Here is a 24,237-nt window from a genome sequence, read left to right as displayed (position 1 = left end):
GAATTGTTTGAAGAGGGTTGTGTACATAGTACAGGCAGGTAAAGCAGCCAGGCTGTTGGGTGAATCGTTAGGGAGGCAGTTTTGTTTTCCATTCTGCAGGAAGGAATCTGCAGGTGCATACTGTCGATGGTTTGTTTGTTCTGAGTTAACCGTTAATCTAGGTAGTCAGACGTGGCGGCCTGCGTGTCCGTGAAGCTGCCCCCTGCAGACTGAGAGGAGACGGGGAGCAGAGTGGCAACACCACAAACCTCAAAGACAAGACTGACCACCTGACCAGAGGAGCAAGAGGAAACTTTGCAATTACTGACTGCCTTTGTTCCCCCCAGGGCCCCCCCATGTAATCTGCTGACTGTAATGACACAGAAGACAAATCTTCACCACGTTAATTCATGTCTTCTCAGATTGCTGGCTCCATGAACAAAGCACAATCTAAAGACTCAATTGTTGGCTTTTTTTTGCCTGTGCATTGGGTGGCTCAGACCTAGCTCCAAACGCCCCTCCCCCCAACACACACACACACACACACACACACACACACACACACACACTGTGCTAGGCCTAAAGCCTGAGGTAACTTCTCTCTACTCCAGAAGTCCTTCCTTCCTCAAACTTGGGAAGGAGGGACCTTCCTGAGTGCCCTATTCTGGCTGTTCGCCATAAATGTACAGATATCTGTGATCCAGGATGGCAGCTCTCGAGGAGACATTACTCAAAAGGGATTGCTGAGATGTCTGATGGGAGAGAAACCATCAGAGGAGAAGGGGAAAAGAAACGCTGCATAGCAAAAGGCATGTAGAGGCTCGGCAGCGGTGGGCACAGCAGGACAGTCTGTCTGAGGGCTGGCACAGCACTTAGTAAGGCTGGGCAGGGACACCAAAGTGCCCTTCCAGGGCGAGGCCAGCCCAGACACAGGGAGAAGGGCCCACGGGCCTCACGGACAAGACCAGCTGTGTTCTTCGGGTGCCTCAAATCACTTCATTTAGTTTGCTTCTGAAGGGTTTTTTTTTCCCCTCAGCTCACTCATGTTGGTAAGCAGCCAAAGGAAACACAGATAAGGAACTAAACACATGTATGAAACCGTAGTAGTGCCCGTCTTGTACAATCACTGACAAAAGATTACGCTAAGTATCATGTGTGTGCTGTTCCATTTAATAGGAGGAGCAAGCCTTGGAGGTAGGTACCCACATTTTCTGTGGGGAGTCATTTAATCTACTTGAAGTCGCACAGCTAGCAGTGTCAGGGGCCTGGTGGTTTTCCTCAAAAGCCTGCACACTCAACCAGATAGAACTCGCCTGCTCGTGATGATGGGCAAGCGCAGATAACCAACATTTGATGATATTTCTGACCAATCTGGAAGTGATTCAGCACCCCTCTAACAGGGCAGGAAGCCAGCGTAGAGCAGTTCCAGGGTCTGGGGTCCACACTGCCACTGTCCACGCTGTCCAGAGGACTAACCCCGGGGCGCATCTTCACAGAGGCCCCTGAGCTCCCAGCACCCAGCAATTCTAGTGTTCCTTAATAACATCTTAGAACTGTGGTCCATGGTGCCTCAAAAATCATTAAGACGCTCCTCTGACAAGCAATGCAACATTTAATGTTCTAACGTTCTTCAGGTGGTAGTTGATACACGCCTCTCGCCAGTTGTGACTGATCGAACTAAGGTAGACAATTTAGTGCAAACCAGAGAACTGTTTTTTAATCCGTACGTTAGTCATTCCTTCCACACTCACGCAGAGCCCACTGCCTAGCCTTCGGCTGTTCCCCAGTCTTGGAGTCATGGAGACCCCCCCCTTTCCACGCATGCCCCCCTCCAACACTGGAGACAGAGGGGAGTGTGCTCACCGACTGGGGAGCCTTTCCGGATAGATGGCTGCTCCGCGGCCTGAAGCTGACTCTGCAGCTCCCGCATGCGCAGAAAGGCTTCCTGCTTCACACTGCGCTCCTGAGCAAGCCGGCTCCTCATCTGAGGAAAGAGGGGCGGAAGAGGGCATGGGCTGGGGTGCTTGCTTTAGCTCCCCTGGTTCCAGGTGACTTTTGAGGGACAGTGTGGGCCCAAGGCTACCCCATGAGGAGCAGTTAGTCTTCAGAGTCCTGGATAGGCTGGACTCAAGCCAGAATGAACAGCTAATGTAAACTGAATTAAAGAGGGCCAAGATCTACCTGTGGATCCTTGCTTTAGAATCACTAGGTTATTTTTTAATCTATTTGTGTCTGTTAAAACATCTATCTACCTACCTATCTATCTACTGTGTCCCTATGTCAGTCTCTGGGCACCTGGTAGAGGACAATTGTGGGAGCTGGCTCATTCCTTCTACCCATGTGTCGCCAATGAACCAAATGTGTGTCATCAAATTTGGAGGCAAGCACCTTTACCCACTTTAAAAAAAAAAACACAACTTTTCTACTGGGTGGATAAAAGGAAGTTGGACCCCAGTTCTCAGCGTCTACACAAGGGACCCACAGGAGCATCCTGGACAGTTTAAGCAGTGGAAAGAGGGATCCTCTTCCAGATCACCATTACAGCTCGGCCACTGATGCGAAGGCCAGGAGCACATTCCCCACCATGTCTAAGAAAAAAATTGCTCCCCGAGACTAGCTCTGCATCGCATAATGACCTAGTAGTGTGCCCTAGCCAGGCAAGGGAGGGATCCAAAGTGTCCCTCATTTGCATAAATCACAGGTATTTTTCCTTTAAAAGCCATCCCATCTGTAGTTGTATTTAACTATGACAACAATGATGAAGAAGAAATACAATGGCGTGTAGAATACTGTCTCCAAAAAACTCAAATTTAAGAGCTGGGCGTGGTGGCGCACGCCTTTAATCCCAGCACTGGGGAGGCAGAGGCAGGCGGATCACTGTGAGTTCGAGGCCAGCCTGGTCTACAAAGAGAGTCCAGGACAGCCAGGGCTACACAGAGAAACCCTGTCTCAAAAAACAAAACAAAAAGTAGAAACTCAGAATGTGACTTTATTTGACATAGGGTCTTCTGAGGTATAATTAAGAAGATGAGGTCACACTGGATCTAGGGTGAAATCCAAAGACCATTGCCTTTAGTCTTTGAAGAACTGACAAGGGTACAGATAAAGAAAAGAACACCTGGGGAAGAGCCACTTCACAGACAGGCAGAAATTGAAGAACTAGACCTTCAAAGGGAAGAAGGTCAAGAATAACCAATCACCACCCAAAAGTAGGCGGTATCATAGCTATTACACAGAGAAACACTGTCTCAAAAAAAAAGAAAAAGAAAAAGAAAAAGAAAAGAAAGAAAGAAATGAATGAATCTGGCCAATACCTCATTTTCAAACTTAAATGTGATAAATGTTTATTGTTAACCATCACGTTTATAGTCTCTCTCCTTTGTGTGTGTGTATGTGTGTGTGCCTGCATGTCTGTCTGTCTCTTTGTTTCTATCTCTGTCTTCTGTTTCTGTCTCTCTCTTCCTTTTGATTGTTTGTTTTTGAGACAGGGTTTCTCTGTGCAGCCTTGGCTGCTTGGATCTGATTTGTAGACTAGGCTGGTCTTGAGCTCAGAGAGATCTGCCGGCCTCTGCCTTTCAGAGTGCTGAGATTACAGGCGTGTGCCACCTCACGTGGCTCCCTTTTTATTTTTTGTTTATTTGTGCTTCTCTCTCCCCCCCCCCCCCCTTATTGTTGCTGTTGTTGTGTGTTTTGTTGGAGACAGGGCTTCTGTGTAGCAGCTACCTTTGCCTTCTCTGCCGTGATGGACTGTGTCCCCTCACACTGTGAGCCCAAAGAAACCCTTCCTCCCTTAAGTTGCTTTTGTCAGGTGTTGTACCACAGCAACAGGGAAACATAATATGGGTAAGTAGCCGTATATGGGCCGGCTTGAAGGACACAGGCACTAGACCTCTCTCTCACAGTCAGCGGCTGGTGGAGCAAGCAAAGGGCAGCAGGATTTTAATGAATGGTCATCATGAGGTTAGTACCTGGGTCACTTTTCCTAGCTTTGGGAGGAAAAAGTTGGTTCCTGGGCTTTAGCAACCTCCCGAGTCACCTAAAAGGTTATTACTGAAAGCCTGTCTGAAGCAGGCTCTGCAGAATCCTGTGCTTCCTGGGATTATTATAGAGCATGAGGCCTTCTGATGAAAACAAAACACTCCAATAAGCTCTGTACCGCCGAGCTCCCTGGTAAGACTCGGTGAGAGTCAGTCCCAACAGAGTCGTCCATCGCTTGAACAGAACAAGGCTGGAAAGGTCAGGGTTTTGTAGGTGTTTTCTCTACGTAGCTTTGATTAACATCAAACTCAGGGTAGTCCTCATGCCCCGGTGACCCTAGTGCCGATTACAGACACGGGTCACCACGCCCAGATTATAAATGTGAAATTCTAATTTCCTTTTTATTCTGCAGCAGCTCATCTGCTCTTTTTCATTCCCTTGAAAGTATTTTAGTCAGTGTTCCCTTAGTTCAATTTAATTCTCCTCAGCAAACTTCTCCTAGAGCCCTTGAAACCCTTGACCAATAATAGTTCGATTTAATTTTCAAATTGCTTTTCTGTATCTTATTATCTCTAGTGAAAGAATTAAGGGCTTTATTCATTCACAGATACGTGTAAAGCACCTCTGTGTCAGGTTTTTTTATTGAATTCCCTTCTGTAGTCTGCTTATTGAGGCTTGAATAACCCATACCTACATTACAATACGCCCCCTTTTTAAAATTTCCCTGAGGAGTGTACTTATAAAAATTATGCTTAAAATCCACTTTGGCTGTTCATGTTTGATTCCATATTTCTAGACACAGTAGGGGGAAAAAATCTTATTATAGCTTTCATATACTTGCTGCTTTTCAGAATATGGCTCATAGTTTCCTAAAAGAGCACAGTTCAGAGGTTAGAGCGGCGTAGGAACATGTCGTGCAGGGGTACTGGGACTCTGAGCCTGGGACAGCAGAGAGGCCTGGAGGACAGACACTATATGGCGGCGACTCCTCAGGCCCACGTGGGCTCAGCAGGCTCACCCACTTCAGGTCTCTGTTGAGCTGCTGCTGCTGCAGCTGGCCTAGCTTTGAAGCTCGCTCAGCCTCTTCTGTTAGGAGCTGCAGTTGTTGCTCTTTTTGCTCCACGTCTTCTAGGAGCTTCTCCATGCCAGATGTTTTTATGGTATCCAGCTGCTGCCGAGTGACAGAGTCTTGAGTCACTCTGTGTTCCAACTGCCTCAGCCGTTGAGTCTGTGGCATGGGAGAGCGGAGACAATAAAAGAAAAAAGGAAAAGAAAGCAATTGGCAGAGACAGCCTAGGCAGCTGAGGCTAGGTGACATAATTGCCACGTCAGCATGGCCACTGATGCTGTTCTCGGCTCTGGGGACAATAGCCTGACTATTTGGTCCTGGGCTGCTAAACACCGAGACCCCCTAGGATCTTGCTTTGCCTGGCACTTCCTGGGCTGGCACCTCTACTGTGAACCCAAGGCATCAGTCAGAGGGAAGAGAACCCACAGCAGACTAGAAGGAGAGCCAGGGCATGTTAGTGCACCCACAGAATACTATCCGGGAAGAACTTGAGTTCTTCAGTACCAAACACTGGATGATGAAACCCATGCTAATTAACTACCCACCAAATACTCATAGTGACCACAAGCTACCGCTTGCTTTGCCATAAAGTATTTCTCATGAGGAGCAGCAGTAAATGGGTTCAACTCCGACGAGGCAAGGACTCGCCAATAGAGGCATTAGTGTGAAAGGTGGTGGGGGGGGTTTACAACTCAGGCTCTGCTTTCACCCTCAAAATATCTCTGGAGAAACCAGATTATCAATAGTTAAAGAAAGGAAAATTGAGCTGAGCAAGATGTGAGCCAGCCTGAGCTGTTTCAACAAAAGAAATAAAAAAGCAAAACTGAGGGAGAAGGAAGAGGAAGAAGAAGAAATTTGGAATTTGTTTGTGTTCCAGCTGAGTGAAAACGAGGGCGTGGCCGCTCCTAGGTATGGTTGAGGGGGAGGTGTTTATTGTAGACAAGGGAGAGAACAGCTGGAGGCATCTGGAAGAATCTAGAGCAGGGAGAGAAAGTAGTAGACATGGCCGGTGGACTGAACCAGGCCAGGAGAGGAGAGTAGGAGAGGGAGAGAAGAAAGGAAGTAAAGAGAAGGAACCAAGAAAACACATGGCTAAAATGGCTGTGTGTTAAATAGAAAAAGAGGAGGAGGAGAGAGAGGAGGAAGAAGAAGAAGAAGAAGAAGAAGAAGAAGAAGAAGAAGAAGAAGAAGAAGAAGAAGAGAGGAGGAGGAAGAAGAAAGAAAAGAAAAGTTCAGGGGCTGGAGAGGCTCGGGCGGGCACTGGGGCTTGGTGGGAGTGAGGGGGTTTTTTGGGGGGTGAGAAGTGTTGCGAGGAACCAGGACTCTATAAACGTTACTTGAGATGCTGGGAGAGCCTGCCTCGGTATGGTATGCTAATAGGCACCTCCTTTAGGCATTAGTCCTGAGTCCCGGGCACCTAACATCATGCTTCTCAGATCCATGGTATCCTAAATGCTAGGAGGCTCTGGTGACTGTTCCTGGTAGCCACAGTGTCCCTTGTCGTGGCCACACTCAGGCTGGCTAGCTCCGGGGGCCCTAGGTACCTGGGTGTCCTGCTGCCACCACAGCCTCCTGTTCTCCGCCTGAGCTTTGGCCAGGGCCTGCCTCGCAGCCAGCAGCTGTTGATGGAGTAACTCCACCTCTTGTTCCGCCATTAGCTTGACCCTCAAGCATTCCTTTTGACTGTGAATGGATTCCTGCAAACATCGCAAACACAAGATAGGAGGTGAGCTTCTGTTCTGTAGTTTTAGTCTCAGGCCTTAGCTAAGACGTCACCACATCACCACGGCCTGCCTTTAACATCCCCATAGAATGGAGCTCTTGCTGGTGACTGCTTGTGTGAGTTTAGTAAACGGACAATCCGACAGATCAGGGTAAATCCAGATTCTGAAAGAGCGTACCTTCCCCAACCACTGCTATGTCTTTTGCCTTCAGTGTGTTTAAAGCAGATTTCCCCTCTTACTACTTTGTTGCTTCGCTTCCCTCAGACTACCACAGACAAAATCCAAAGCTAATAAACATTTCCCTCCTGTCTCTCCATCTTTCTTAAGTACCATTCTTTCATCTCCATGGTGGCTTGTGCCTGTCTGTTTCCTATTTCTCCCAGGGCTCTAAGGTTGCCTGTTCCCTGGGGAATGGGGGGATGGATTGCCAACTGCCACATTCTTTAGCATGGCTGGACCTGCCACCTGCCACCAGTGTAGCAGCTGCAGAAGTATTAGGGAGGGGTGTGTGTTGGGGGGGGAAGGGCCTCTCTCTTCAACACTCACCTTCTCTGCTCTGCTCAGCTGACGTCTGAAGTGTGCCTGCTGCACCGCCAGCCGCCAGCGGCCCAAGCTCTGCGCTTTGCACACTAGAGCGGCCAGGGTGCTGCTGTGGTCCTGCTCCAGGGTGCCCAGCTGCTCCGGGGTGCCCAGCTGCTCCAGGGTGCCCAGCTGCTCCGGGGTGCCCAGCTGCTCCTGCCAAGAAGGCCTAGTTTTAGACAAGGCCACTGTCAGTCCCTTGTCCCAGAAGGGCATGGCTCCCACCACCAGAAACACTCCTTCCAGAAAGATGCATGACCATGTGTAGCCCCATCCCAAGGTCCCTTCAAAACAACTACAAGTGCTTTGGGGGGGGGATCCCTTTGGAATGCCGGGTGGGCTGGGTGTCAGGAGGAAGCGCAGCACGAGATCACACACCTTGGCTGTGTTCTCCTTCGCTCCTTCATTGGGTCTGGCAGAACCCCAGGTTTTCTTCAGCTGCTTCACCATGGCAGTCCCTTCGGCTCGTACCTCACCGATCAGGTCACACACTTTCTGGACCAGACGAAACTGGTTCTCATGCAGCTTCTCCTGGAAATGGCAGACCCAGGTCAAGGAAGCCCAGTGGGGGTTTGTGTGGCTTGCAGGGCAGGATGAAAATTGCCCTGACCTGTTTTCTTCACGTGCATTACAGGCAGACACATGAGGGGCCCTTAAGTGTGGTCTTTATAATCAGCAGGGTTCCATCTTCTTTGCACCTACACGCCCTAGAACGTGCCTTGCTTGCCATCGCCAAGGCAAGTTGAGCCAGAAGGGCAGTGGATTGGGGGGGGCGGCACATGGACTTTGCGACCGGGGGGGGGGGGGGGGCGGGAGGTGGGGGCAGGGGAGACTGGCTTGGAGCTAGAGCAAGGCTGAGACATGTCCAAACCCTCCCTGTTCTGTGCCTGCATGCCCGAGCACAATGTAGTCTTGCGACCCTCACCTTCACAGTTCTCAAGGCGGTCATGTAGCCTAGCACCTGGAATTCCTCTCGCAGCACCTCGGCCCCAGCCAATGATATTCACTCACCCCAAAACCCCTACCCACTTTCCCCAAGGTTAATTATATAGGCTTTATTCCCCACCCCTGCCCTGCCCTCCCCCACCCCCAGTAAAGAGAGCTCATGGAAGAGCTGTGTTGGAGAAGGCTTTGTCACTCCGAGCGAGCATCCACCAATGGACGAACCCACCAGCCGAGCTAAGCTCCATTCCTCCGGGTCCTGTACCTGTACAAAGAAGCAGGACCCAGGCGGCAGACCAAGAGTGGTGGATAGAACCATGGGAGGTATCTACTGGCTAATCAGGTTAGCTGGGAAAGGTGGATTTTTTTTTTTTTTTTTTTTTTTTTTTTTGGCTCCCAGGTTACATCAGAGCAGACTTTAATGAGTCTCTCACTGTATGTGAGCCCACTACTGAGGAATCGCATTAACTATTGATAAGTGAAGAAAGACAACAGGCTGGCTGCCTCCTAAGGCTCCAGTGGAAACCTGGCTATGGGATGTTCTGTTCTGAATGGCTGTGGCTAACAGCTAGTGAGGATGCAGACCGCTTATGTAAGCGCGGTTGTAGACTCAGGGCAGCAAACTGAGTCATGACTCCTCCCGAATACACATAGTCAACCTCAAATGCCTGGAGATAGAAGGTTAAAATAAGGTCGTAGAGGTGGGTCCCTTTCCTCAGGAGACTGTGCTCTGCAAGAGCAGAGAAGATCACCTTTTTCTTTCCTTCCCTCTGCAGGGAGAAGGCTTTTACCCTGGTCTCTGACTCCTGGTATCCAGAACTGTGAGAAAACAAACTTCTGTGCTTTAGCTGCCCAGTCTGTGGCATTCTGTCGTAGCAGCCTGAGCACATTAGGATGCTCAGGAGTCCCAAGCCTGAGAAATGGGCATGTGAGCACCCATCTCATCTCTGTTCCCTTGGGACCAAGGACTAGGACAGGGACTCCCTACCTCTGGGGGTTTGGTAGAACCCCTTCAGTCTGGGAGAAGCTGAGAGTCCACCTTTTCTCCTTGTATGCCTTCATGATCACCCAGGAGAAGCTGGCCTTCCTCCGCTCCTCCAGCGGCTCTAGGCCCAGGCCAGTGTGAAGCCATCCTTTCAGTGTGTGTAAGCATTTGTATTTTGCAAGTAAGGAAAAATCTCTAATATCCCCCTGGAAGGCACAGACAGAGCAGGGGGGGGGGCAATCTACTGTTAATAAAGCAACCCTAGGGTGTATTCTGGAGCTTCTAGGGAAGGGGGGGGGTAAAGGATTCAGTGGGGTAGTCTCTAGAGGGGTGGGAGGTAAGGGGTTAAGTGGGGCTGGCTCTGGAGGGGAATGGGGGAGTAGGGGAGTGGGGGTCAGGGACTGAATGGGAGGGCTCTAGAAAACATCAAGTAATGCAGAAGAGGGAAGGAAAGTATAGACTCGGGGCATGGAGATGTGTCCTGAAATGCACAGGGCAGAGTGACCAAGCTCCCGCATTGTTGGCATAGGACCTCTGTCTGTCTCCCTGATGCTCAGACAGCTTTATATGGTTTAAAAAAAAAAAGATTTCTTTATGTATTGTGTATACAGTGTTCCACCTGCATGTATGTTTGTAGGCCAGAAAGAGTACCAGATAACATTATAGATGGTTGTGAGCCACCATGCGGTTGCCGGGAATTGAACTCAGGACCTCTGGAAGAGCAGTGCTGTTAACGGCTGAGCCATCTCTCCAGCCCCTGCTCAGACAGCTTTATACAGTGTCTAGTTTCCACAATGATAACAAGGAAGTCCCATTATTCCTCTTTTGGGGGGGGGGCTTCATTGGTAGCTCCCTAATTCTAAATATGGCAGAAAGGCAGAAGGGCATGGTAAGGGTTAACCAGCTCTGAGAAGACTAGTTCAGATACTAGAGCTGCCTAGAAGCTCTCAGGCAGCTGTTCCCTCCCTCCGCTCCAGCCTGGCTGCACTGAGGCTCTTTGCTCACCCCCTTGGGTATCTCACTCAGCGGAAATGACAGCGGTAGACACTGGGGGGGGGGGGCGGGGGGAGTTGAAGCTGAACAGCTCTTCCTTCCAACAGCAGCTAGATGTCGAATAAACAACTCAGCTATCCAAAACCCCAGTGTCTATCCTGAGAGGATAGTGATGACTCAGCATAAAGGGGCTTGCCACCATGCTTGATGGACCATGTGCGGAAAGGAAAGAACTGACTTCCACAGGTTGCCCTGACTTCCACATGTGTGCGCTGTGGCAGGTGCATACTAACTCACGACAAACACACACACACACACAAATGTAAACAGAACAAAATAAAATGATGACAACCCATTGCTAGTTCTCTCTGCAGCAAGATCTTCTGGCTGGGCAGCTGCAGTGGTGCATAGTCTATAATCTGTATAGTCCATAATGGTGCATGTCTATAATCCCAGGCAAAGGGAGGCTGAGGCAGGAGGATTGTTTTGGCTTTGAGGTTGGCACGGGCTACACAGCAAATTTCAGGCCAGCTGGGACTACAAAACAAGACCACGTCTCAAAAGAACAAAAACCCCAACCAAACATAACCTTCCAGCTTGACTTTTTGGGGGTCTCTTGGTACCTCAAAGTCCATTCCAGCATGGGTCCCTTGGCACGCAGGATGGGGCTTTCCAGGTCCCAGGTGAGGGACACTTACCTTTATGTGTAAGCAGGTCATAAACAACGCCTGCACTAAAGCCCCGTATTCTTCCTGGACCTCTTTCCTAATCTGGTGTTTCAGACTCAGGTTCTCCTCTTCCAGGTCTGTGAGCTGGGCTCTCAGAGCAGTGATTTCCAAGATCATGTCGTGGCTGAGCTCCGCAATCTAGCGTCAGAAATAATGCAGAATATGCAACGTGACGTGTGGGCAGCAGTGGAGGGTTCCAAGTGGCAGACTAGGTCCGTGCGGACTATCACAGTCTCCATTTCCTGTCGCATGGCTGTGTAGTGGTGGATGGCTCAACAGTCCTAAACAGTGTCTGACACAGCCACATTCATGTGTCTGTACCTCCCGAGTGCCGGGGTGGGGGGATGGGGAGTTGTGGGGGATGAGGGGATGGAGGGTAGGAGGGGTAGGGGGGGTAGAGGGGTAGGGGGGATAGTGGGTAGGGAGGTGGAAGGGTGGGGGATGGGGGGCAGGGGGAAAAGGTGCTCGCCCTGTATAAAACATTCTTATATGATGAATGAATGAGCCCCAAAGAGCTGGTACTTAAGCACGGCACTTGTGCTGAACCCTTCAACTGTCTTGGTGTGCATCCCCGTACTGGCCTTCCCTTGACCCCTTGCCGCCTCAACCAAACGCCATTGCATTTTTGAAATGCACTCTAACTGGCATTTTAAAAAAAGAAAAAAGAAAGAAAGGAACGGTGCTCACAAAATTCTGCCAAAATAACAAAACCAACCACCCCCCCCCCCAATACACACACACACAAACAATATATAACAAAGACGACTTTTAAAACTTTGGAAAAAAAATGGGTCCACTAGGAAGACCATTTAAATGAAAGTATATAATGGAACGTGTATGCACGGGCCTTTGTGGATGAGATTTCTGCAGGCAGCATGAGCTCCCGTAAGACAAAGAATATAGGAACTGACCTACCTGGCCAGCACAGTCCTCAGGAGGAACTTGACCTCCTCGAAGCAAGTCGGCTTCCTAGGAAGAGAAGGCAGGGCTCGGTCCAACCTACGTGCGTGCCATCCGCACCCACACGCTTTTTCCTTCACAGGTCCCTGGGTACCTTACCTGCTCCCCCTGGGCCAGCTTCTGCCTGGCATGTTGCAGTACGTGCTCGTAACACATGGAGTAGGTCTCGAAGTTGCTGCGTTCTCTTCCCATCACATCGCAGCCCAAGGAGAGGAGGCAGGCCTCAAGGTGCTCCCTCCTGAAAGTGATCTGGACAGGCAACGGTGTCTCTCTCAGAAGCTCCGCCGGGGGCTTCTGGCAGCAGGGGCAAGCCAGGGCTCAGGGTGCGTGTTGCTCTGGCTCATAGACACGTTTTCAGTTGGCTCAGGTCCTGCGGGCCACCTCTCAGTGCTGCTCTGAACATTTACAGAGCCAGGGACAGGAGAAGAAATGGAGGCTGATTGTGCAAGATTTAGTTCTCTTTTCAAAGAAGACAGACAAGATAGTTGTGTTTGAACTTATGTCCAGAGACGACTACCCTGAGTTCTGTGGTGAGGTATGGAGACGCAGGAAGAGCATCTCCCCAGGCAAGAATTCACAGTATGATCCCCTCACCTCAGGACCAACATGCCTGAACAGTATCCTCTTCACCTCGTCCATCCAAGCGCCCATCCCTCTCCCTACACAGGTGCCGCCTCTTGGTCTCCGCCACCCCAGGGGGATTCACATCACTGGGGAGGTCTAGTCTCACTCTGAGGAACACAGTCGAGGGAGGAGACACATGGAGATCTAGGTCAGCTGTTCTCAACCTACGGGGTCGCAACCCTTTGGGGGGCGGGGTCAAATGACCCTCTCACAGGGGTCGCCTAAGACCATCGGAAAACACAGATATTTACCTTATGATTCGTAACAGGAGTGAAATGACAGTTATGAAGTAGCAATGAAAAGAATTTTATGATTGGAGGGGGCACCACAACACGTGGAGCTGTATTACAGGGTCGCAGCATCAGGAAGGTTGAGGACCACTGGTCTAGATGGAAGACTGGGGTTCCCAAGCGGACATGCCCCTGTGTCCCAGGGGAAAGGGCAGGCCGTGGGAGGGCCAAATGCAGGTGCTTTCTGACGTGTGAGACATCTTGTTCTGTTCAAAAGCGTATGCTTCTCTTTTTTCCGCATTCTTCCTATAGGAGACTGGGCACGCTCTTTCGAGAGGTAGCCCTGAAGGGACAGCAGAAAGCGTCTCCTCACAGGAGCGTAGACTCAGGCTCTGGAGAGAGCTGGGAGCCAATCTGGGAAAGGCTGGACCCGTGAGTCTGCCCCAGTTACACCTAATGCTGTGAGAAACTCCCCCCACTGCCCCCCACCTCCTCCACTCCTCAGCCCCCCAACCCCCCACCCCCACCCCCCCACTCCCACCCCCGATCAAAAGTAACTTTCAGAGAAAAGGATTTCCTTGGCTCACACATCTAGGTGACAGCCCATCGTTAAAGGGAGCCAAGGCAGGGTGTTGAGCCGGAACTCAAAGCAGAACACACAGAGGAGCCAAGCTTGCTGGCTCGCTCTCCTCTCCTGAGGCCTCTTGCTTAGCTATTTTATCATTCTCATGCAGCCCAGGGTCGCATGCCTAGGGATGGTGCTGCCCACAGTAGCATCCTGCATCAGTTAGCCATCAAGACAGTTCCCCATGGGCGTGCCACAGGCCAGTGTAATGGCAGCAGTTCCTCAGTTGAGGGTCTCTCTCGTCAAGTTGACAGTAAAAACCAGCCAGCCTTGTGTTTAAGCGAGTTATAGGTGTGTGCCTCTCTGTGTCTGAGTCAGTGCCTGTATGTGTGTCAGAGGTTTTGGGGGAACCAAGCCCAAGCTGCAACCTGCAACCTTACATGAGCTTTCTCTGTGACAATCTCAGAATAAGCCCAGCTTATGGCCTGCCTGCTGCAGAAACCAGGCTGTTCTTGGAGCCTGCGGTGGTTTCCTGGCTCTGATCCGCTTGTCCCTGAGGCTCAAGATGCTGCCTTGCCCTGTCAATACAACTTCATTGCTAAATTGACCTTCAGAGAAAACCCACAGTGGACTTCATGAACTGTGTGGGAACTAAGAAAGATGGCCGCCAGGGACGGGACCTAGCACTGAGGGAAGGGCTGGACAACCATGTACCTACCACCTGCTCCAGAGGCAGATTCGGTATTTCAGAGAAGAGAGAGATCTTGACAGTTCTAAGCCTTCTGACCCAGGCACACTTCTGTGAATTTATCTTTAGGGACTATTATGGGTTGGATCTACGACAGTCCTGAATGCTCACACATTAAAGGCTTCGTCTCTGGCTTTGGTGGAGGACTGACTGGATTTATGAGGGCTGAGGCTTCTTCATCAGACTATTTGTTCATCCATGGAGTCAGAACTTAATGACATCATTTAGAAGGGATGGAAACTGGGATGTGATGCTTAGGCCGAGGAGGTAGGTCTCTGGGACTGTGCCCTGCTTCTCCGCTTCCCGGCTGCCTTGAGGCAAGCATCTTTCCTGTGCTATGCTCCTCCTCCAGATTTCTGTTGTGCCAAAGGCCCGAGAGCAACCAAGCCAAGCTGATGTGACCCCCTGAAATCATGAATTAAAGCAAATGACTCCCCCCTCAAGTGATGGTGGGGATTGTGTCACAGTGGAGAGGTGAGACGTACACGAGGAAACTGTACGCAAAGTTCACCCGGCCCCTGCCACCCTCTGCGCTTTTGGACAATGAGCACCAGAGAGCTGTGGACACAATGCCAAGGATGTGGAAGCCTGTGTGTGTGTGTGTGTGTGTGTGTGTGTGTGTGTGTGTGTGTGTGTGTATGTGTGCATGTGTGTATGTGTGTGTATGTATGTGTGTGTGTATGTATGAGAGAGAGAGAGAATGAGTGTGTGTGTGTGTGTGTGTGTGTGTGTGTGTGTGTGTGTGTGTGTGTGTGAAGAGCTTAGTAATGGCAACAGGAACTTTCTGGTTTACACAGATGAAAGCCTGAAGTCTGAGAAGTCCCAGAGGTCAGTAAGGGTGTGGCCAGTGACCTCACCTCAGGCCAAGCTGAAAGCCCGCCCTTGTGACTCACCCCCTGCTGGCCTGGGAATCCTTCCTAGGATGCCTCTACCAGCCGTGCAACAGTCACCTTCCCAGATCAACTTCCTGCCACCACAGCCTCTGAAGATGTGGGCTGGCGGAGCGTAACTGCTGTGGCCTTCTGCTGTGATCTCCCTCACCAGGAGAGGCTTTCCACAGCAGGTGTAAGGAGGCCCTGGTGAGCTTTGACGACACCATGGAGGAGATGGGCGTTGTCAGAGCTCTACCCTTAAGCAACTCCCAAGGCTAGCCAGAGACTCCTCCTGCAGCTGGTGTGCAGAAGGGTCTACCCCTGGGGCTCAGCTCAAGCACGAGCTCTGTGAGTGGTCTGAAGGGGAGGGGGTGTTGGGGGGAGGGCTGAGGGGTAGGGAGGTGGGGAGTGGGGGGGGGTGAGGGGAGCATGGAGCATGCCTAAGATGAGCCCCCATGGTGGGTGCTGAGGCTGGCACATGAGGAAGAAAGACTTCAGGTACACTTTGCACACTGCCTTCAGCCTTCCTGGAGGAGCAAATGAAGCCCCTTGCACAGCAGATGCTGGACCCCGGAGCTCCTGCTGGCACTGCCACCAGCTCTTAGCTGTACCTCTAACTTCCAAGGTCACCACAGATGCCCCTCCTGCTGGTGTAAAGGTACAGCTCGACCAGGTCTCACTCCCCACGTCCCCAGCTTGGCTCCGGTTTTCCCAGGAAGCACCCCACCCTCCTCTGGACTGGCTCCTGACTATGGCGATGGTGCTGGCTGCCGGGAAACAGTAGATTGCCCTGTGCACTGATTGAAGAGAGCCAGCCCTGGGTGAGGCCTGGCGGGTGCCAGAGCTTATTATGTGTCCTGTGGTTTTATAGGCGTGTGTGCCACCACACCCAACATAAACAATTTGTTTGGTATCAGGCACGAATGTATTTTGGAGGTTTCTAAAACAATGATTGTGCTGATGTGTTCCTGCTGACTCTGAGGCTGACTCCTGAGCGCTGCACACAGGGCCCACGCAGCATCCATCCCCGTGGCCTGCTCCAGCGTGCGCCCCTCCCCCACCCTCCTAGGCTTCCCTGGCCTGTCTTCATGTTGCCAGCTCCTCCTTGCTCATCAAGACTTGGCCTTAACACCTCTATTAAGAAACCCCACTTCCATGTGATCTGTCCACTTCCATGTGATCTGTCCCCATAGACAAACAAACAAACAAACAAACTTATTTAAAAATTAAAATACTTTCTTTTTTCTTTTTCTTTTTAAATAAACTCAAAGTAGGGAAATATAAGAACTGGTGATGGATGAAAGTTGATTTTCTAGAAACTGGAAAGAGACTAGACACCAACACAAGTTTGTTGTTTGTTTGAATTCGCCAGATTCACCTGATTTGTTTGTTTGTTTTTTCAGGAAACACAGCAGACAGTATCCCTGGCTTTCAGCAGGATGCCTGAGAAGGAGACTAGAAGAAAATGGCTGTATGGCAGAGTAACTATGCACGCCCCTGGCCCGTGGAAGATCCTGGGAGGTGTGGCATGGGCAGTTTGGGGGACTTGGGACCTGTCCTGTCTTCATGGCTCTAGTGACTTAAGCGAGGATGCTTAGAGCAGACCAGAAGAGTAACCAGATGCTGAAAATGCAGATCTTTAAGGAGCTCAAAAGGGCCAAAGAATGGACCAAACTGACCATGAACAAGACAGATGGTGGGGCAGTACGGTGTCTGAGAACAACAGGCGAGCTTCAGGGGACAGGTCACTGCACCAGCGCAATGTGGCAACCCAACGCCACACGCTTCCAGGCAGTAATCCAAGAGAAACATCGAGGCCAAGGTCATTGTGAGCTGAGCAGCCAAGCTAGAATTTAAAGGAGACCGGCCAGGTTGGCAAGCATGCGCCTATTGAACAGTGGCAAGGACAGTGGTGGCCTATGTAGGGGAGGGTCGCTATGCTGACGACCCCAGGCCACTGTGCAGTCCACTCTGCACAGAATAAACCCGTAAAGGGCCACAGGAAAGCTCCGCCTCCCAGTCTGTGTGTTCCGCTGTGGAGCCACACCTCCTGAGGAAAAGGGACCCAACAGATGTGCAGCCTGCCACCCCATAGGGCACCCACTTGGACTTGTCTTTCTGAGCAAGCCCCCTGCTGAACCATGAAGAGCCTCCACCTACCACAGCAGTGGCTCTAAGGGGTCTGGGATAGCCGAAGGCTCACTCTCAGGGAGAGAGCCGTGATCTGTGGGCCTCCAGGGGCCCGAGGACCTATGATGAAGGTGTACAGCGGGAAGGCCAAATAGAACGGAGTAACAGCTGGCCAAACACAAACTGCCTGGCGTGGGGACAGTTTGGTTGTGAGTGAGCTCTTGCTTCCTGCGGGTGAGCAGGGGGTTAGCGGTGTAGCAGGCGTGGATTTGAGAGGAGCTCAACGTGTCACCAACACTGCCAAGCATTTCCTGGGTTGCAGATATGCCTGGCAGAGATTTGCCCCACATTTGAATCCTACATTTCCTTCCCACAAAGAAGTTACCCTTAGCTGGGTGTGGTGACACTTGCCTGTGACCCACCATCTGGGCCGTGGAGGCAGGAGGATGGCGAGCTGGAAGGTGGCCAGGGCAACATATTGAGATCCTGTCTCAGAATGAAAACAACATTCAGTCCCCTACCAAAAGCCAAAGGTCCTGTGGTCAGTCATGGGTGAGCAACAGGCATGCACAGAGAGATCTATATGAGTAGAAGTGTGTGTGTGTGTGTGTGTGTGTGTGTGTGTGTGTGTGTGTGTGTGTGTACATATGTCATCACTACCATATTCATAAAATTCTTTTCATCTCACAAAATGAAAACAGTACCCAGTCAATGCTGATTTGTCCCTTCTGTCCCTGACCGCTGTGGACTTTTACCTTACCTTTTTTTTCTGGGAGTCTGACACTTTGGGGCACCTGACGAATGTGGAATTAAGAATCATTTGAGGCCTAACTCATTTTACTCCGCAGGTGTCCTCATGGTTTATCATGTCAGAACGCCCTTCCTTTTTTTTTTTTTTAAAAGGATTTATGTAGCATCCTTATTTATGCATACGGGTGGGCCTGCACAAGGCGATGTATACCACATACGGGTAAATGCATTTGTAAGCTGCCCAGGGTGGGTGCTGGGAACTGAACCTGGGTCCCCCTGGAAGAGCAGCCAGCATTCTTAATTCCTGAGCCGTCACTCCTGCCCGACACCTTCCCATTTTAAAGTGAGCCACAGTGTGTTTTGACTTAACCGCCTCTGCCCTGTCGTCAACACACAGGATGTGGCTTCAGTGCGCCTGAGATGAGTATGTGCACATGACTGAGGGTCTCCAACCATGCTTGGGAATTTGCTATCTCATAATTAGGGACCAAAGTGTTTACTATAAAAACTATGGAAACATTTCCAAAAGCTTAAAAAAAATGTAAACTTGAAGAAAACAATATCTTAAAAAAATGAGCACATTTTGCCAATACCGATTTCTGAAGTTCTACATTTTATTTATTTATTTACTAATTTTTTGAAGCAGAGGATTGTGGTATAGCCCCTGCTGATCTGAAATTCTTGTTTCCTTTCCTTTAGCTGACTGAGTAACTAGTATGTGTGTTTGTGTGGAGCTCAGAGGGCAAGCTACTGGAGTCTGTTGTTTCCTTCCACTGTGTAGGTTCTGGGGCTCAAACTGAGGCCATTGGGCTTGGCAGCAATCACTTTTACTTAGCTTCTCACTGGCCCCTGGAGTGGAATGTGGAATTCTTTTTCCCTGTTTCCATTGTGTGTGTGTGTGTGTGTGTGTGTGTGTGTGTGTGTGTGTGTGTGTGTGTGTGTGTTAGGTTGTGTATCTAAGAGTGTGTCTGTGTCTCTCTCTGTGAGTGCATATATACATGAGCATGTTGTGGTGTTCCTGTGTGGGTCAGATGTGGCAACTTTCATGAGTTGGTGCTCCACCCCCACTGTGTGGTTCTCACAGATGGAACTTAGGTCCTCCAGGCTTGGCTGATCCATCTTCCTGGGCCCTGGTTGGAACTTTTAGACTACATGCCTCAGCCTCCTAAGGGGTTAGTATTACAGGTGTGTACCACCACACCTAGCAGGACAGATTTTTTTTTAAAGATTTATTTATTTATGTATTATTTATACAGTATTCTGCCTACTTGTATGCCTGCAGGTCAGAAGAGGTTACCAGATCTCATTTATAGATGGCTGTGAGCCACCCTGTGGTTGCTGGGAATTGAACTTATGACCTTTCGAAAAGTAGACAGTGCTCTTAACCTCTGAGCCATCTCTCCAGCCTTCCATATTTTTTTAATGGTTGAATGGACATAATTTGTATGTCAAGATCTTATTAATGATCCTGAAACTGGTGTCCATATACCTGTGTTTCTTCTCTTACGTTGCCTTTTTGAACATAAGAATTGATCAAAATGGATTCTTTTGATTTTAGCAAACACTTCCAGCCAAGGGTAAATACTGCTAAATGTTACAGTTTGGGGTGCTACGTTAGTGCACATATACTCTCTGAAAGGGCACAAACATAGATTTATTGGTGCCACTTGCGTTGTGGAGGAAATGCTACCTTCGGGTGCTGTTGGCCTTTTCTTGGCTCTCTTTCTCAAACTGTAAACTGTGTAATGTTTCCTAGTTAGAGGTAACATAGGCCTTTTTTGTTTTTTTCTGTCTTTAATTTTTTTATATTAGCAAATCAACAACAGGAAATATTGCTTAAAAACCCAACTCATTCTAAAGTTCCAAGGTGCCTTTTTTTTTTTTTTTTTTTTTTTTTTGACTAGCCAATGTTCATTTTCTGATTACTCCAAAATGGGCAGACATTGGGCTTTTCTGTACTAAAGTGACAGTGAGTAGTGGTCTTTTGGGGTTCAGCCTCAGTAGCTGTATCCTTAGGGAGAGTAGGGGGGCAGCAGGAATGTGTTATAGTAGTCTTCCTCACCGGGCTGCTGTTTAAAAGGCAGCACAGTGGTTCGTTTTGAATACGTACCTCAGCTCCATCATCGTGGGACTTCTCCATTAGTCTCTGTACAAATCTCTCAACTATCTGGGGTCTCACAACTGAAAAGTTTTCTTTCATGACTTGGTGTTTCCAAAGATCTAGAAAAACAAAAACAAAAACAAAACAGAACAGCTGGAGGATCACAAAACAGACTGGCATCAAGTGTGCAACTCCACGGCCCTCAAGCACCACCAGCTCAACCGGCCACTTTGAAACAACAGTGAGGAAGGAACAGTCCAGGTCATGAATCTTCAGATCATGGAGTAAGGGAGAGCTCTAGCAATGTTCTTTTTTCTTTTTTCTTTTTTTTTTTTTTCCTGAGACAGGTTTCTCTGTGTAGCCTTGGCTGTCCAGGACTCACTTTGTAGACCAGGCTGGCCTCAAACTCACAGCAATCCACCTGCTTCTGCCTCCCGAGTGCTGGGACTAAAGGCTTGCGCCACCACGCCCAGCTTTCCAGCAAGGCTCTTAACCAAAATATTTGAGGCAGCCCTCCTGAAAGCCAGTGAACAATGCTGTTACTGTTGACAAAGGCCTGGAGGAAGTGCTACACCGTTCTTGACCTCTACTGATGTCCATCTTCATTAATATCCGGTATCAGTCTGTTGAAGATTACTAATATGTAATATTGACTAATAATTTTAGTATAATCATCAGTTACTCCTTGACCAGCTTTATACCCAAATAACCACACAGAGACTAGGATCTATTTAATTAGCTCAGAGCACAATGCTGCCTGATAATTATTTCATCCTAAACCTCCAAGCTAATATAGTTTCCTCCCATTCATATTTCCCATGTTATACTTGCTTTTTACTTATATCCTAGCTCTGGCTCATTCCTCCTAGTGTTTCCTGGTCCTCTCCACATGCATCCCCCTGTCCTTCCTCTCTTTCTCCTCCCCTCATTGGCCCAGGATGTCCCACCCCATTCTCTGTATCACTCAGCATTGGCTAGTTGGCTTTTATTGGCAATACAGAGAACAAATGGTGACATGTTTACACAAACTTGAGACAGGAGATACTCAGAATAAACATCGCAATGCAATGTCCAGATTGAAGCCAGATAGTGGGGTGGATAAATCAGCATTTGAATGAACAAGGGTGAACTGTGCACAGCCCACAAGAACACTACGCCAACACAGTCAAACACAGCTCACAGAAGAAAACAAAGAACAATATGGCGGATACATCGGAGATGAGGCATGCGCACGCTTATTCAGAGCAGCGTTACTTATGGAGGAAGAAGCCGTGGGAAACACAGCTCTCAGTCATTTGGGATCATTTTCAATTATGGCACTTCCTCCCAGTGAAGTAGAACGCAACTATCACAGGAAGAAACTCTTCCAGTCAATGGAAGAGTTAGATGGTGGTGATCAAACATCAACCATGTTAGGTTATTGAGTGAAAATGGCAAGGTATAGAACAGTGCATATGAAAAAAGGAGCCTGCGAAGAGTCGTGGCTCCAGGTTTCCTACCTTTCCTCGCTGCCATCTTTTCCCCCTCCTTCCTGGACTGTTTACAGCAGCACACAGCCTTTCCTCTATTTTTCAAGAAATCCTCCTCCCAATTTTCCTCTCATCACCCATCACCTCATTTCTTTCCACCCTTTTATGGCAAAATTCCCAGAAAGCAACATTGTCCCTCAAACCCACTTGCCTGGTTTTCACTTCTACAAGGCTGGGGAAACTGATTCTGTTATAAATACCCACAAATTCCTCCAAAGCCAGCACGGCCTGACTCACCTGCCCTAGCATTATATCAAGTTCATAACTTCCCCTGTTGAGGAACCCTTCCTTCTCAGGGCACAAATACACTGTTCAGCTCTGCTGTCCTCTTAGCTCATTGTGTCCTAGTTTTCTTCATGGCTGGCCTTTCCACTCTCAGCCCCTGGGCCCTGGGACTCAGGCTCCGCCCACTTGCCCATTTCTGTGTCTTTTATCTATTCACCTGCTGTCTCACCTCATCATCTCACTGATGATTTATAGCCATCATCATCATCATCATCATCATCATCATCATCTCAAATTTAGATGAACATCTTTTTTGTTTTAAAGATCACTTAAAACTTAAACTATGCATAATCAAGTTGTCAGGGTCCCCCTCCCTAAATGGCTCCATCTACAGCTTGCCCCGTGTGTCCAGACAGAGCTTTCATCTTTCCCATTACGCAAAGCCCTCGGGGTCACGAGGGATTGCTCTTTTCCTCACCCTCCACATTACATCTGGTCTATTGCCTCCCCCTCAGAAGATATCTGACCACTTGTGGTTTTCTTTGCTTCCAGTTTCAAGGCAGGGGCTGGGGGGACAGCACTAGGCTTGCCTTGCAAGCAGAGGACCTGAATTCAGCCCTCAGAGCACACCTCTAAAAGTCGGTGGATGGGGCTGGAGAGATGGCTCAGCGGTTAAGAGCACTGCCTGCTCTTCCAGAGGTCCTGAGTTCAATTCCCAGCACCTACACGGTGGTTCACAACCATCTGTAATGGAATCTGATGCCCTCTTCTGATGTGCATGAAAACAGAATACTCATATACATTAAATAAATAAATAAATCTTTAAAAATAAATAAATAAAAGTCAGTGGGGTTTGGTAGCTGATTTGTAAGCTTATTGCTGGGGAGATGGAGACAAGCAGACCCCCAGGGCAGGCCGGCCAGGGAGCTTAGCTAGTTGGTGAGTTTCAGAATAGTAAGGGGCCCTGTTTCAACAAACAGGTAGACAGTTTCTGAAGAATGGCATTTGAGGATGTCCCCTGGCCTCTGCATGCCCATGTACCCACATGCACATGCATATAAACGAGAGATGGCTCAGTGGTTAAGAGTGCCGCCTGCTCTTCCAGAGGTCCTGTGTTCAATTCCCAGCAATCACATGGTGGCTCACAACCATCTATAATATGATCTAATGCCCTCTTCTGCAGATAAAACACTCATTTACAATAAACAATTTTTAAAACGTACACACATTTTAACCTAAGCCAGGCCCTGTCACTGGGGCCTGAGGAATCTTATGGGGCAGCTACGGTTCTGTTGGAGATTCCAAGCCCATGGCTCCCTCTTCGGCTGCACCCACCAGCCAGCTCCCTGTCTGCCATGGCTTCTTGCTCCTCTCAGATGACAGTGCCCACCACACACTCCAATATGGATGGGATGATCAGTGCGCAAGAGCAAGTGCCTGCTACCCTCTCTCTCTCAGAAGCGGCCACACCTCTAGGATTTAGAGACAGAAGTCTTGATTTGGAAAACAGGACCCCACGTTTCTTCTACAGGTGCTGACTTTGCATAACAAATCTATAAATCAAAGTTCACAACCTGCTTAGGGCTTTAGGAAGCTCATGATTGTCATGGAAAACTTTTCAGCAGATTCTTGGGTGCCTTTCCCAGGGTGCCTCGGGACAGAGGCCCATTGAGGTGTTGCATCTGTCACATACTTCTAGCTTGGGACCAGTTTGGGGGATGGGTATCTCTGTCTCCAGCTAACGAAAGCCTTTTCCCAGGAGCTGGAAGACTTCCCAGCTCTCTCTCCTTGCACATGAGTTCAAATTAAGGCACACAGCTGGACTTACAGACTGGAGCCAGGGAGAGAGGAAGTCATCCAAGGAATTCCTGGCAAAGAGGAGCCAGTCTCAACATCTGTTCTCAGTGCATGTGTGTGGCCGCAGCTCCTTCAGATTGAAGCCCCAGGAGGAGAACATGTTCTCACCCTCCCCTCACTGTGTGCACATGTGTGTATGTGCAGTGTGTATGTGTATGTGTCTGTCTGTTTCTCTCCCTGTGTATGCTTGTGTGCATGCATGTGGGTGGGGTGGTATGGTGAGTGTGAACGCATGTGTGCACATGTGTGTATGTGTCTGTCTGTCTGTCTGTCTGTCTCTCTCTCTCTGTATGCTTGTGTGCATGTGTGTGGGCAGAGGGGTATGGTGAGTGTGAAAGCATGTGTGCACATGTGTGTATGTGCAGTGTGTATGTGTCTGTCTGTCTGTCTGTCTCTCTGTGTATGCTTGTGTACATGCGTGTGGGTGGGGTGGTACAGTGAGGGTGAACGCAGGTCAGAAGAGAGGTCAGGAGATAAGGTCAGGTGTTGGCCCCTGCCTTGCATTTTGTTTGGATCAGGGTCTTTGCTTGATTTTCCCCATTTCCCCATGTTCCAGGCTAGCTTCTGTCTTTGGAGCCACCACATCGTTCTGTGGGACATGCTAGGGCTACTGGCATGCTAGAGCATCCACCCTTAGGTGGTTCTGGAGACTGACATTCGTGTGGCAAG

The 24,237-nt window shown here is 49.4% G+C and overlaps 1 protein-coding gene across 3 annotated transcripts in view; it reads right to left on the bottom strand.

Annotated features, from left to right (window-relative positions):
- LOC311593257 (uncharacterized protein) overlaps positions 1–24,237 on the bottom strand; it is a 191,624-nt gene that overhangs the window by 10,955 nt on the left and 156,432 nt on the right. Inside the window, exons 37-45 of one of the 3 annotated variants that reach the window (XM_084774458.1) lie at positions 19,967–20,076; positions 12,037–12,186; positions 11,893–11,946; positions 10,948–11,115; positions 7,708–7,860; positions 7,297–7,485; positions 6,571–6,723; positions 4,976–5,185; positions 1,843–1,963 (exon numbers count right to left, since the gene is read on the bottom strand). In XM_084774458.1, coding sequence (XP_084630584.1) covers positions 1,843–1,963; positions 4,976–5,185; positions 6,571–6,723; positions 7,297–7,485; positions 7,708–7,860; positions 10,948–11,115; positions 11,893–11,946; positions 12,037–12,186; positions 19,967–20,076 — 1,308 coding nt within the window. Of the gene's footprint in view, positions 1–1,842; positions 1,964–4,902; positions 5,186–6,570; positions 6,724–7,296; positions 7,499–7,707; positions 7,861–10,947; positions 11,116–11,892; positions 11,947–12,036; positions 12,187–19,966; positions 20,077–24,237 lie in introns of those variants that run through there. The other 2 variants (XR_014777638.1, XM_084774459.1) reach the window with 2 other exon arrangements.

This window comes from Acomys minous, assembly GCF_964271855.1.
Source record: "Acomys minous genome assembly, chromosome: 3".
In the NCBI taxonomy this organism is placed as follows: domain Eukaryota; kingdom Metazoa; phylum Chordata; class Mammalia; order Rodentia; family Muridae; genus Acomys; species Acomys minous.
The sequence above is the reverse complement of the archived record's forward strand: the minus strand, read 5'-3'. Positions and strand labels throughout refer to the sequence as shown.